The sequence below is a fragment of the Martes martes genome, assembly GCF_963455335.1.
Source record: "Martes martes genome assembly, chromosome: 3".
Lineage (NCBI taxonomy): Eukaryota > Metazoa > Chordata > Mammalia > Carnivora > Mustelidae > Martes > Martes martes.
The window spans coordinates 93,989,888-94,005,168 of record NC_137890.1 but is presented as its reverse complement, the minus strand read 5'-3'; the positions used below and the strand labels follow the sequence as shown (position 1 = coordinate 94,005,168).

Genomic DNA, 15,281 nt, shown 5'->3' with positions numbered 1-15,281 from the left:
TTTATTTACAGTAAATGTATTTAACCAACCAAACAAACCTGGAGCTAACATCATACTGAATGGTAATTGACTGAATGCTTTCCCCCGAAAATCAGGAATAAGGCAAGGATGTCTGCTCTTACTAATTCTATTAAGATTGTAACTATAATCAGTGTAACAAGGTACGAAAAAAATATATAAGGCATCCAGATTTGAGAGGAAGAAGAAAAACTATCTTTATTCACAAGCAAAATTATTGTATATATAGAAAAGGAGGAATTTGGAAATCCTAAGAAAAGAAAGAAAAACAAAGGGAGAGAAATACCAGTCAGAACTGGAAAAGCATTATAGCGAAGTCTTGGAATGATATTTGTGCATTCAGCCTGGAGGAGGAAAGGTAAAGAGCTCTGGGAGAGAGATTTGGAGGGAAGGGTAGACTCCACACACTCATAGTGCTGTTGAGAGGATGGAAATATTCAAGGATTTTATAAAGGTTCATCATCCAAGCAAAAGAAAAGGCCATTATAAACTCTAGGGGGAGAAAATCAACTAAAAATCAGTACGTGTTCCGAATAGGAAACCAATCTAAACCAAACTAAAATTTGGTATGACTTTTAAGAGTTAATCATGGGGTGCCTGGGTGGCTCAGTTGGTTAAGCCTCCAACTCTTGATTTCGGCTCAGGTATGATCTCAGGGTTGTGAGATTGAGCCCCACGCTGGCCCAGCATGGAGCCTGCCTAAGATTCTCTCTCTCCCTCTCCCTCTGTTCCACCACCCCTCTAAACAAACAAACAGACAAACAAAAAAGGGTTAATGGCAAATGAAAGAAAAAATGGAATCCATTTAGCCTTGCTACTAAAACACTTCTCCATGAGTGACCCGATATTGAACCTTCACAAAAAACTAATCTGAGCTGCTGCTTGGCCTGGTAAAGAAGCGTATTTACACAGTCAAGACAAAATAAAACCCATTGACTAGTTTCCAACTCTCAAAGACAACTTATGAACAAAGCATGAGGTCTTGGTTGTGGTTCCAGAATGCAAATGTTAACAATCTCCATAACACAAAAGCAAAATTGTGGAAGAGGGGGAAAGGTACAAGAAAGCCTGGGAGTGGTCATGTTTTCATTTCATATGTTGGGGAGGAGTTGAAACACTCAACTAAAGATGATGAAGCAAGAAATAGGGGTAGTAGTGCATTATTTCAAGTCACAAAGATAACTCACAGCAGAACTAAAAATGGTGTGATTTTCAAAATTGGAAGGAGGAAGTTCGGAAGGAGCATTTGTGTACATGAACTAAATCCTTACCTTGCATAGGAATGAGTCAATGGATACCGTCTGTCTGAGGTTGAAAATAGATAAATGGAAGAATAAGCATCATGTTTACAGTAGTGACCATCAGAGACACTAAACTCAGAAATAATGGAAAGAAACAGCCTCTGGGATATGGGCCTGGGGATAAGAAGGAGGAGCCCCATTGCTTTTCATCTTTCCAGATCCTTCCAGCCTGAGTGAGTCACTACCACATGCATGCATTAGTTTGAGGAAAATTAAAAACCTTATGGGATGACCACTCAGACCACTTACTCTGGCAGCCATGGCCACCCAGGGGAATCCGAGGTATGACAGCTACTAAAAACAGTAATACTGTCATTTCCAAAAATATTTCATCGATACACTTGGCCCAAGACAGAGTGACAGAGCTGTCACACAGCACCCTTGTACACCCTCCGCATAGGAGACACTCCTGCAAGACACACAGGTCACTTCCCTTCCCTGGTTTTGTGCCTCTTACCCCCATCACCACCCGACTAGGGTGCAGCCAGCCCCTCCCCCATCACACTGTCTCCTGGTCTCACAGTGACTCTGGCCAGCTGGAGACTCAGTCGCTTCTGCCCCACTTCCCTTTCTAGGCACCTTCCTGATTGGCCTTTCATATCTTGGGGTAAGGGGGGGGTGGTGACTCCTGGCAGTGGGAGTCAGCAATTATCAGATACATTACATTCCAGTCACTCCCCTTACCCAGGAAGTGGAGCTGGGCTCCTTTTTCCCTTCTTCAGTCTTGCCAGTCTCCCCCACTTCCTGGCTGGGGGTGGCCAAAGGTCTTCCTTGCTCTACTTCTGGGCATCTCTCTGCTATAATTATGTAGAGGACCTGGTCTTCCCAGGGAAGGTGGGGAGGGCTCGCTATGTCTTCTGTTCTTCTTCTACAGAAGGGTTCTCCTTCTGTAATACACTGGAATGGGAAATGTCCCCTCCCTTCCCCGCCACACCCTCCCTGCCCTCCTTCCTCCTCACCCACCTTCCTGTATGTTCTCAGACCTCCCCTGCTTGGTTCCTCTAGGGGCCCCACATTTCACCTGGTTCCCTTCCCACCCTCCAGCCCCGATCTGGGCAAGGGGTCTTCCCTTGAGCTCCAAGGGGTAGAATGCAACGTTTACATTCTTCTCTGTCTCAGTCCCCACCACACACAGTGCTTTGAGGAACCCCAAAAGAATCTGCTGCTGTCAAACATGTGTGTGTGTGTGTGTATTGTAACTCTTCTACCAAGTGCAAGTCCTCCCTGAGGGCTTTGCTCATTTCTCCATTGTTATAGTGCCCCCGCCAAGTCTAGCTGCATTTTATTCATTGTGGGAGATATTTTTCTCTTGGCAATGAGATGGGGTTTCTATAAACCATGTGGAGTTTTGGGGTTTTTTTAAAGCCTTTAAAAATCATACAAATGAACAAAAAGAACAAAATGCCAATTTAGTGGGTCTGTGTGACAGGAGTGGGGTTTGCTGGACTAACCCCAGAAGGGACAGTAAAAGACTCTCTATTTTCATATTTTGATGTAGTCGCTCTGGGTCTCCATCAGTTCTGTTGGGAAATTAGGATAAAACAGGCTCTCCCATAAAACCAGATACTGCATCCGAATGGAGCCTTCTTGAATTAAAAACATTACCCAAACAACATTAAATGTTGACATTTCCTGATCATTAAATGTCACCCTCTTCTTCGTCTTGTCTGTAGTTTTTAAGAAGCTATTTTTGTTTTCCAAAACCAGAAGCTTCTTTGCTTTTTAAAACTAGTTTGCTTAGTTAATAAAGTCCCCTAATTCATCAAATGTAGAAATAAATACAGAACTTTAAGCGGTTTTAAGCCCTGGCTTCAGCAGTATTTGTTTCCATGAGAACTCCATAAATCCACGGGGCATGTGCTGAGACTCTTAAAGCAGGAGAGTGACATTTATGAACGACTGTGACTGCTGTCCAGTTTGAAGAATGCTCTCTTCAGCTGCAGCTCTTTCCCAGACGAGCTGACAGGGACCCAGAGTGTTAGCGCTAGCAGGAGCCACGGACGACATTTGCTGTCGCCTGCCTGGCTTGGCCGGGCTTAGAAATCGGTAAACAAAAGAGAATTTTTTTTTTCTCTCTCTCTTTCTCTCTCTCCTACAGAATCCCAACCCAGGACTATTTGCTGTGAAGCACCCTCTGAACTATGCAGAAACCTTGATAGATTACCATCTGTGCCCTCACCCCAAGTACAAGTTCGTCAGGGAGTCCCACAGGGGCTCCAGCATTCCTCTCACCCAAAAGCAATTTCTCCATCACACGGTAATGGCAGAGCTGGCCCTGGGCTGTGTGGAGGGGCGGGCGGACAAGCATGGGGGGGCGCAGCTGGAGTTGGGGGAAGGTCTGCAGCCCCAGTCACAGAACAAGAATGGTACCCTTTCGTACTGCCAGCCTCGGCTCTGCTCTCATCCTGTCCGTACCCCCTGTAGAGGCAGCATGTGGCCCTTCTTTCAACCTTCTTCTTCTCTTTTGCCCTTGAAAGCTATGCCTGATACTCATTTTAGTCCTGTTTCCACCATGTAAAAAAATGGTCACGTGCCAGGTGAAACCCCACGGTCTCATCTCCTCTTTCTTCCACTCCACCAAGTGTAACATCAGAATGGACCAGCTGGTGATGGGACCAATGCACAGTCTGGGAGAGGTTCCAGAGAATTCGTTCTCCCTTTAGATGACTGGCCTGACCTGAATGGCCAGAGACCTCTCTTAGGGGTGGCCCTCAGGCCCTGCAAACTCACCAAGTCCCTAACAGGTCATTCTCTCTGCCCTGCTTCTGCTGACCACACCTCATTCAGCCTCCTCTTTCTCGGCTACCCACTTGCCTTTCTGAACTACATGTTCTTGTGCCAGGATCCACATCCCCGGGATCCCTCCCTCTCTTTCATTCCCCATTTCCACCCATCACCGGATCCCCCATTCTGCCCTCCACAGCAGGTGAATCTCCTGCTTCACCCCACTGTGCAGTCCCCCCCCCAACCCCCGCCGAAGCCCTTCCTTGACACAAAGCAGGTCTCGTTGTTTTCCAGTTTAAAAACCCTCAATAGTTCTCGTGGCCCGATGGAGCGGCTCCAAGCTCATCAGCTTGGCCCACAGGCCCTTTGTGCTCTGCCTGTCCTTCCAGACTCACTTCCCACCAGTTCCTGTCTGGCGGTGCCCCCCCCCCCCAGCTGGTGGTCCCCTGACAGCGCCCTCCCTCGCATGTCTGTGCATTTGCAGGCACTGGGCCCTGCCAGGAATGCCATCTGATGAGCGAACATCGCTTTGAATATCACTCTAGCATCGCATTCACAAAACAGATTGTAAGGCCCGATATGTTTTCCATCACCAGGCTGCGTTTCTTTGCGTGCCTGATGAATCAGGGGGAGAAAAATCTCTCCTTCGTCCCTACTTTAGTTCCCATTGCTTAATGTCTTCTGCTAGGGAAGTCGTCTTTAAGCCTCAGAAGAGCAGTCAAACTTAAGGAAGGTATACATTTTGGAGCGCAGCTTTGAAGACTGCCAAAAAGCCCATTGAATGAAATGGAAGTCCTTCCTAGCCTTAACCACACCAAACAGTTCCCGTACATGTGGGACCCTGTGCCTGGCTTTTCCTACAGGACATTATTCCTGGGATAATGCATTGGAAGAAGTTCCAGCCCCTGGCTCTCTCCTCCCTGCCCGAAACCTCGAAAACAGAGACAACCCAGAGGTAAGCCACAGCTCATCTGTTTGTCTCCTGGAGGTCTCTTGGTGCCACAGATTACAGAGGCTGTGATCCTCAAAGTTAACTGCCAATATGGTCTCAAATCCTACTTTTAGGGTTTTAGGGAAGTTCGCTAGGTGGAGAAACACGATAATGCATCGCGGACTCACACATTCTGAATTCTCTTCATTGAGATCTACTTCTTAAAAGAATGAATGTCACAAGTAGCTGATCGTCCCTGTTTCAGTAAACGTGGACCACCAATCCATATAATTCAGCTGAAATAGTCATGGTTCATTTTTAACGTTCTTGAATTGCCAAAATTAGCCTTCTGCGCCCTCCATATACAACTTCAGGGGAGCTCCTTCTCTCTCTGCCGCAGCCTAGTGTTCCCAGGAGGCCCCAGCTACCATCATACACAGACAGAGCTCAGGGGCAGACACAGAACAGGCCAATGAGCATATTGTTGGAGCAAAGGAAGAAGGAATCTAGAGTAAACACATTTTTGCTAGTTTGCTCATTTAGCTCCTCTTCAGAGCCCTCAGATCTCAAACAAGGAGTCTGAGGCCTTTTCTTTAGGACTCTGGCCGGTCAGTAACCTACTCCTGAGCCTCTGAATTTGCTTCTTTGGTCTGTTGTCCTTACCAACATAGTTAAACAGGTTATTGGTGTGTGGAGGTGACTCGTATCCAAAACAGTGGCCATCAGCAGTCACCTTTCCTTCAAGTCCTTTGATCCAAAATGAGGTGCACCCCAAGGAAACGTGAGCTCTGCCCCTATGGGATCAGCAGGCACCCCCACTCCCACCAGCATCTCCTGGATCCTCTGAGGCAGCAACTCAAGCCCCTCTCTCCCCAGAGTGCCCAGCCCTGCGGGAGCTATGTGACATCAGCTCCACTCCTCTGCCTCTTCTCCCAGTCCTCTTGGCTATTAAAACAAGGGGATGAACATTTTCATTTTAGTAGGAATGAAAGAGCTCCCTGGGTGTCCCGTCACCCTGTATACACTACCTGTCTATCCCTCACCCCCACCCCCAGGGGAATTTGAGAGGCATTGCTGAAAGCACGTCTGTGACTCGAGAACACTGAATTTTACTTCTTCCCCCATTGTCAGAGAAAAGCGCCTCCTGAATTAAGCAACATTCAGCCTCCCTTCCCTGGGCACTGCCAGGGGCTGTCGCTTTTGGGTTATTTCCTTATTGCTTCTCAGCCACTGTCCTCCGCCTGGAGATTTAACAGGAGACAAGCAAAAAGCACCCCGCCTGGGATGTTTGGGACCTGGCAGGAGCTCAGAAAAATAGGAGTTCCCTTTCTGTGGGTTCCATCGTGCTTCATCCATCCTGGAGCCACCTAGAAGAAGCTCAGCATCTTTGTTCTTCACTTGAGCACAGTCCTAAAATCCAAAAGCTCTAGAATCAGGGAAGATAGTGGCACGGTAGAGAGAATGAACACGTTGGAGGCCCTTGGAGACTGCCTCTGTTCCTCGTGAGTGGAGTCCCCGCTCTGGGTCCGTGGGCAAGTCACTTATCACTGAAGCCCTTTGAACAACACCTTTCTGGTCTGCGAAGCTGGGATAGCCATGGCTGCCCACCCCGCCCCCGCCACTAAGCATTGCGGTGGTTCTGCTGCCACCAGATGGCGGTAGTCTGCCACCCTCCCTGCTTCGGCGGTGGGGTGAGGACGCTTCAGCCCCATAAACCAGACGGAGCTGGCTGTGGGGTAAGGTCAGGAGACTGAATGAGCAAAATGACAAATGGATAAATGGCCAAAAGTGGCCACCAGCTGTCGGCACGCACAGCTCTCAAGAATTGGGGGGGGGGGGAGTCATCTTTTTTTCTCAAGCTATGTCCTTGGAAAAATCTCCTGAGGCTGTTCTTTTCAAAAAGCAGTCAGCATGCAGTTACCTTGGGCTTCAATTAACCATGAATTAAACATGAATTCTACATGAATTAAAGAAAACCCTCCAACTAGGAGCTGTTACTTTCAACTTCTGTGCCTGAGCGCTCTGTTGGGCCAATTCATTTCAAGATAAACCGTAATTGCGTAACAGATGATAAAATCGAGAGAGGATTCTACATTTCCTTCTCATAGATTTCCAGGATGTAAGCTTCTAGACCCTGTTTTTATTTTTAAAAGTAGCTACAAAATAAGAATGGTATTCTTTCTTAAGTTCCTACAAATCCATTAAAGATACTTCAACCTTGCAGTCCTCTGGCTTGAATAAATTACCTATTACTTATGAGATGTTTCCTTTGCCCCGAGAATATGTTTGCTGTCAAACCACGTGATAGTTATTTACTATTTGTTTATTCCAAGTCATTTCTGCATTCATAATAATCAAAACAGCTCACTTGGCTTCTTTGCTCTTTAATAAATTTAGTGAGAACTTTTTGAGTCTCTCTAGGACTTTCATAAAAACCTTGCAAATCGGGACACCTGGGTGGCTCAGTTGGTTAAGCCGCTGCCTTCAGCTCAGGTCGTGATCCCAGGGTCCTGGGATCGAGTCCCACATTGGGCTCCTTGCTCAGCAGGGAGCCTGCTTCTCTCGCTGCCTCTGCCTGCCTCTCTGCCTGCTTGTGTGTACTCTCTCTCTGACAAATAAATAAATAAAATCTTTAAAAAAAATAAAATAAAATAAAAATTAAAAAAATCTTGCAAATCAGCAGCAGCCGAAGACATTGTCTAATCCAGTAGCGCCCCGACTTTCAGATTTTATAGATGAGTGAAATGTCCAGGAGAATTTTTTAAATTTTCCTTTATGTAAATTCAATTAATTAACATACAGTGTTGTCCAGAAGAATTTTGAGAACCATTCTAGGGCCGTCAGAGTTTTGCTTTGCCAAGAAAAGCATTAAAATCAAGGAAAGCAACACAAAGTGCCCGACCACCATCTACCATCTCCACCGTTTCAATTTCAGAACATATTAACACATACGCAAGAGTAGGAGGAACGCGGGCTCAGATTTTAAAACTTGGATTAATTTGGTCTCATGAAAAAGACATGGCTGTGGCCAGGCTCTCTTCCCAGACTAGTCTGCTCTGTGGGGAGTGGTCTGGGCTCTCCACTTCTTAGTACCTCTGCTGGGCAGGAATGCCCCGGACCACCCCACTCTAAAGCAGCAGTCGGCTTAGCAGGTAGGACCCGCATGCTTTGTCAGGTTCCCTTTCGGGAGGAATGGTATGAAAACCAAAAGCTGGATACAAGGTGGACACATTGCTTCTGGGTGGCTTGTTTCTTGGCTTCCTCAGCAGACAAGCCAGACACACACACATATAGACATACACACAAACACACAGGTGTGTGTACACACATTTCAGAAATGAATTCACACCGGTGCTTAGAATTCTAGCCTGCATACGTAAAGTTACTGCCTGCTTTCCCCCATTCTGTGTTTATATGTCCCTTCTTCCACTGTGAGATCCCTGGCTCCTAACGCATTTACTCATTAATCAATTTCATAGAAGTCCAAAATAGTTTCACAATTGTCTCACCTATAGCCATGTTAATGAACAAGCATGATAAATAGAGGTCAGGTTTGTTTGCAGGTTCTCCCAAGTTTATTGTACATCCCACCAAAACTGACTATATAGTCAAATACAGTATTTATAAGTTTCTTGGATTAGTGCTTTTTTTTCCTTGTTCTTTCTTTCCTTCCTCCCTCCCTCCCTTCCTTTCCTCCTTTCCTCCCCCTTCTCTTCCTCTTTCTCTCTTTCCTTCCACCATGATTATGGAATTAATGTGAAATATTTGCTTCAGTTTGCTTTCAATTTGGGGGTTTTCCCTCCCTTCCGTTATTGATATAATCTTTTTTTTAATAATAGGTAGAACAATAACATGCTTAATTTTTTTTAAGATTTTATTTTTTTGAGACAGAGTAAGCAAGAGAGAGCCCGAGCTGGGGCGGGGGACGGGGGGCAGGCAGAAGGAACAGGGACAAGCGGACTCCCTGCTGAGCAGGGAGCCAAAGGTGGAACTTGATCCCAGGACCCTGGGATCATGACCTGAGTCAAAGGCCAATGCTTAACTGACTCAGCCACCTAGGTGCCCCATCAAAGATATATGTGTACAAGCCAAAACCCCTTGTTTTCTGCATGTGCCTCCTGCCTTAGCCTCCACTCACAATCTTTCTAGGATCTGGGGGGAGCTCCGTTTCCTTCCTACGTGTTCTACTGTCTGTCACTATGTACTCTTCTTCATGAGACAATACTCTCCCCAAAATTTAGTCCAGAAAACTGTTGAAAACTCTTATCCATGTAGGTTTTTTCTCCTCTTCTTCTTTGTCGTGTGTTCAATTTTTTATTCCTTTAAAATGTCATAAGTGGGGGCACCTGGGTGGCTCAGTTGGACAAGCATCTGACTCTTGATTTCCGCTCAAGTCATGATGTCAGGGTCATGGGATGGAGCTCTGCGCTGAGCATGGAGCCTGCTTAAGATTCCCTCTCTTGCTCTCCCTCGGCCCCTCCCGGCTCATGCTCTCTCTCTCTCTAAAAATTAAAAACCAATAAATAAAATTTTAAAAAATAAAAGTTTTTAAGTAGTTGAGACCAAAAAAAGCAAATGCTTGTTTTACCATCTTGAAACAGAAGTCTGCTGCCAATTTCTAAACTAATAATATTTTTTCTACCTATTTTAATTATCTTAATGTGCTCTATTCTCAGGATTTTATAGAAAGCTCTAAATCTATAATACCAAATAATATATCAGGGGGTGGGGAGGAAGGTTTGAAATGGAATGGAACAACTAAGGAAGACTGTAAAGTTGAGGGGAAACTATTAAGAAAAGTGAACTGTCCCAGTACTGCCCTGTGCCCCCCAAGAAATAATATTAGACATTACCAACTGTTCCTAAACCCCAGAAAATGGCTTTCTTGGCCACATCCTCTAGGGTTTGAACAGTACCTATCACACCCCCTGCCTTTGTCCATAGGCAAACACGAGTGGGTTTTCGGGAGTGAGGGACGGAAGGGGAATGTCCTGCCCAGTGGGAAAGTACAAGCACTTTAGCACATGGTGTAAAGATCCCAAGACTTCGAATGTGAGCATTTATCCTCCCCTGCCTGTGCGGTTCTTCCACAGCTATGATTCCTTCAACCTAGTCATGCTTCCGAAAAATGTCCCTGCCATTCTCGATGCCCTACCAGAAGAAGATAGACTGGAAATGGCTGAACGGTACTTTCTCACCTTTGCTTTCTAATGTAGTCTGCTCTACAAAAATGCGCCAGGTGCTTCGAGAGATTTCAAAAGAGCACACAGTGCCTGGGTCTGCAACCCAGATGAATTAGGGCTAACACATGCAGCCAGAGTCCTAACTAGGGGATGGCAGGCTGAGTTCGTGGTGTGGAGTAGATGGTCTCTGCAGCCTCACATTCACTGATCGGAGGGAGCTCAAGGGAGGGGAGAACAGAGGTGGTGCTCAGTGGGCTGGGAAGGCTTCATGGTCACGTGCACTTGGGTTAGTCCTTGAAAGAGGGTGGGATTTGGAGAGGCATAAAAAACTATAGACCCCAAACCAAGGGGCTCATGTTTCATTTTACTGGTGAGCGTCAAACAGCCTCGAATCTCCTGTTGCTGTGCCGATTTCAGCATTTGTCCATGTAAATCATCAATTAGTGAAATCCTAAATATCTGAGGTTTCTCTCCGGGGTAAGACTTGTCCACGCGCAGTGACACTTGGCAATACCTGAGCGTTTGAAGCTCCAAACCCGGAGGTGGGAGCACCTTCTACTGGAACCACTGCGCAAGGACATCGGTGAGGACACTGGTGAGGAAGCTGGAGCCGGGACGGATGGTACATGTCTGTGTGAGGTTCAGAGGAACGTGTCCTGTCTGGCAGGGCTGTGGTGCCCAGCAGGCCGAAGCTTAGCTGACCCCTCCTCCGCTTGGCACTGATGTAGGGACCATCGTGACCGAGTTCCCCCATCTTTGAAATGAGAATAATAGAACCTATTTCCTGCGAGTTGTCAGAGTTGCAGGAGATAATGCTGATGCTGATGACAAGGGGGGTAATCAGAACATTTACCAAGCACTCCAGCACAGGGCTTTGCCCGTGGTCTCATTTACTCCCCACGATGAGGTCTTGCTGTTATCCCCACCTTCGAGACAGGAAACTACTCACAGGAAATTGATGCTTGCAAAGCACCAACATGCGGCTGCTTAGCAATCATTAGTCTTCAGTCACAGGGGACTGGAACAGCGTCTGTGCCTTCCAAGGGTACTTTCCGTAATGGAACCTTGCTATGCCACTTCAGGGTATCGTGGCTGAATGGTGTTCCTGCCTTTTTTTTTTTTTTTTAAGATTTTATTTGTTTGACAGAGAGAGAAAGAGATAGCGAGAGCACAAGCAGGGGGAGCTGCAGAGGGAGAGGGAGAGACAGGCTCCATCCCAGGACCCTGGGATCACCACCTGAGCCAAAGGCAGATGCTCAACCAACCTAGCCACCCAGGCGCCCCTGTGCACCTGCTTTTAATTCCAAACTTTGAAGACTTGGTTGATCTTGGAAGCGTTTCTCTTAACTGAGCCATTATCAAAAAATCCATTCTCTTCTTCTAAAGTAATAGGGTTGTTGAAACTAGTAGTGACATTTCCCAGCCTCCCTTGCAATAAAGTCACCCATTTGGCAAGGCCCTGGCCGAGGGAACACGAGATGGGAGATATTCCACTTCTGATCATGACCATCAAAGGAGTGAGTGTATCTCCTCCATGGTCTCTCTCTCTACTTTCCTCCAGCTAGAACCCACACATGCAGCAACCATGCTTTAACCACCAGGCCAGGGGTCAGCAAACTATGGCCCATGGCTGACTCTGGCCCGCCACTTATTTTTGTAAATAAAGTTTTATTGTAACATAACCACACCCATTCGTGTATTATTTCTTTTTTGTTCTTTTCATGCTACAAAAGCAGAGCTGCGTAGTTACAAAAGAGACTGTATGACCTACAAAGCCCTTTACTGAAAAGCTTGCTGACCCCCCGTTCCAGCGGATAGCAGACCACAAGACAAAAGTCACCTCGAGCCCTTTAATTTCTTCTTTTACCAATAGTTTATTTGGAAATATATTATTTAAATATATTAAAATTATATTAAAGCAGTTGTAGGTTTTTTGGTTTTTTTTAGTGAAGAAGATAGTGATCTTCTTCATTATCGCTTTCTATTTAAATTTCATGGTGGCCAGAGAACATACTGTGAATGATTTCAAAAGATTGAAATCATTCAGGCTTTCTTTACAGTCCAAGATATGGGTCAGTATTGGTAAATATACTACGTGCACTTGTGGAGAATATGAACTCTACAACCCTGCTTTAAAAATTGCTTTTTACTCTCTGGTTATGATGATTCCTACCATTGTTGGTCAAAGCAGTTTATCAGCCTTATGCTTCTCTTAACATGGACTCAACAAAAGTGGGTAGAACTAACACTGAAAGCCAAAAGAATTGCATAATTCTTAAATGATCACAATATTTCTCTACTTTATTTGGGGAAGGAAAACCCTTTCCAGCTAAGCATCTTCTTCCTTTTCAGTGAGCTCTGCGAACAGAACATAGAAGTTCTGTTGACTCCGGAAATGATCGAAGCAGAATTCCCTATGTTGGACCACAAGGACCCCAAAAAGGAGAAGTAAGTGGATGCTTTATGCCTTCCTTAGGAAGAGGCAGCCTTCTGATAGAATTGGTCCTCCATGAAGGACAGGAATTGTCACGTCATCTGAACCTAAATACCTCAGGCTTAAAAAAGGGAGAGGGGTGTGTCTATCTTATTTGATGCACAATTACAGTCTCTCAAGTGTGGTTGGCAGGTGAACGTTTAAGAACTGGACCCAGTTTTTCCATTTGCTTATCATCTAATTTCAGAGGTGTGTTTGTTTGTTACTGATAACTGAACAAGTCTCATCCGGCATCAGGAACCCCGGGCTCTAGAGCCGGAGGAGACCTGTGGCCGAGGCTCAGCCCCACCATTTATGACATGTGAGCTCTCCAGCCAAGTTCCTGACACCTCAGTAAACTGAGTTGCGGTGTCCTCATGTGCGCCACGCAGGAAATAAAGTCTCCCTCACAGGCCTCACAAGTGTGAGGAGTAAATGAGACACCAGGGCGAGGACGACCAGCCTGTTGCTTGATGTGAACTGGGTGTTTGGCAAACATGAGCGCTTTCCTTCGCCTCTCCCTCAGGGGCCGGAGAGCTAAGCAAACACGTCATCATTATCCCTCAAAAAATTGGTTTCTCTTTTTTTTAAATTGTATTTATTTATCTGAGAGTGAGAGCGAGATAGAGAGAGAGAGAGAGCATGAGCAGGTGAGGGACAGCGGGAGAAGCAGGCTCTCCACTGATCAGGGAGCCTGGCTTGGGGCTCAATCCCAGAACTCCCAGATCATGACCTGAGCCAAAGGCAGATGCTTACCCGACTGAGCCACCCAGGCCCCCAAGGGAACATTTTAATTCTTCATTTTCAGGTATTTCTGCTTTTTCTAAACTGCCAGGCATTTGCCAGAACTTTATATTTCACCCTGTTTAGAAAACGTTCCAGAAGCACTTGAGTTTTTACTGTATTCTATCTAGGCAGGTCATAGAGCTGACCTCACAGTCTTAAGACATCTGCCCTTCCAACCAAATGCACTCCTCAGTTCCTTCCCAGATATTTGGAATATTCTAACAGAAACCCCCTTGCCACACCCAGCAAAGGGCTGGGCTCCACATCAGCCGCCAACTGATCCAGGTGCAGAACCCTCCCCCTGATTCCCCCCCTTCTGGAGCCACTGTCAGAGTCAGAGATGTTACAGGCCTACCTTATTCATAAATGTGAAGCAGCAAAGAATGCTGACTGAACCTTTAGAAGACATCATGTGAGTGATTTCTCATTTCACCTTCTTGACAACACTGGCAGATGGGAACTACCACTGTCTGTCCATCTGGAAGCGGAGCCTGAGTTAGGGAACTTGGCCACACGAAGAAGCTCATGGAGCTGAGATCAGAAGCCAGGTTTGAATCACGTACCAGCCAAGTGTTTTCACTAATAACAAAATTATCATCAAACATAGTTTGAAATAGATATATGTGATATCAATCCTATATAAAAACATAAAACTAGCCCTCCAGGGGTGCCTGCGTGGCTCAATCGGTTAAACGTCGGCCTTCAGCTCAGCTCATGATCCCAGAGTCCTGGAATCGAGTCCTGCATCGGGCTCCCTGCTCACCGGGAAGCCTGCTTCTCCGTCTCCTTCTGCCCCTCCCCCTGCTTGTGCTCACGCTCGCTTTCGCTCTCTCTCAGATAAATAAATAAAATCTTAAAAAAAAAAAAAAAAAAAGTCCTCCAGGCTTCACTATCCCCGCGACCCTGAGCCAGCCTCCGGGCGCAGGTGGGCGACCTGAGCTGCTACCAAGTGCCCTCATGTGTCCCTGCCGGGTGTTTGGTGTACAGAGAGATCAAGGAGCAAGCACAACCTACGGAGAAGCCAGGAGAAAAGGTGCTGGAGGAGATGAAGATTCTGCGGGGCAAAGCTCTCAACTCATACCTGATTCTAGGATAAAACCCCCCAGGAGGTCAGTTCCTCTCGTTGGCTTTCTGCCGGTCGCTGTGTCCATTGACGTTCCAGTCATTTGGGGAGTTAAACTCTCTAGAGAATAAAATTGAAAGGTGGATGATGTATATATTTGTAAGTAATCATTTTTCTTTTGAAAGATAAGACGTCACCAATGGGATGGCAGTGTTGGAAGGCTCCTTGGTGCAAAGATTCAATGCTGACACCAAGACTTCCGGAGCAAGCCTCAGGCCACCCACCACGTGGAGAGCCCCAGAGCCTTCTGCACGCGGTGTGGTGCTGGGAGGGGGGCTAGGCAGGCGGGGAGAGGGCAGAGAAAGGCAGGTGCCGAGCCGGTCTGCTCTCTCACCTCTGCATGGAAGCTGCCCCTCACCCCTGAGCGTCCCAGCCTTGGTGAGGACACTCACTTCCCAAGCATCTATGCAGGGGCACAGGCTCGTCCTACATTTGTATTTGCCAAATCTGCCAACAGCGTTCAGCACCCAGCAGTCTTGGGAGAGATGCTGTGCGAGTGCAGGCCGGGCTAGCTGCCCGAGGAGGAGAGGCAGTAGGTGACGTGGGAGTCGTGTGTGAGGTGTGAGGCAGGCTTTCCGAAAGAGGACAACAGTTCCTTTTTCCCTGGAGTCTGCCTCGTGCCAGGCCCCCTGTTGCGGGCCAGCTCTTTGAGTCCTCACATCCTCCCAGGGAAGGGAATCCCAAGAGTCCCAGGAGCCAGGGGACCCGTCAAGCTGGTGAAAACCCACAAGGCCTGTGTGAC

General features: G+C 46.8%; 1 protein-coding gene across 1 annotated transcript in view; it reads left to right on the top strand.

Moving 5' to 3' along the window:
- Positions 1–14,630, top strand: part of CFAP221 (cilia and flagella associated protein 221) — a 77,184-nt gene extending 62,554 nt beyond the window's left edge. Inside the window, exons 20-24 of the mRNA XM_080798964.1 lie at positions 3,418–3,576; positions 4,907–4,998; positions 10,068–10,160; positions 12,510–12,605; positions 14,404–14,630. Coding sequence (XP_080655090.1) covers positions 3,418–3,576; positions 4,907–4,998; positions 10,068–10,160; positions 12,510–12,605; positions 14,404–14,512 — 549 coding nt within the window. The 3' untranslated portion in view covers positions 14,513–14,630. The remainder of the gene's footprint in view (positions 1–3,417; positions 3,577–4,906; positions 4,999–10,067; positions 10,161–12,509; positions 12,606–14,403) is intronic.
- The last annotated feature ends 651 nt before the right edge of the window (positions 14,631–15,281 follow it).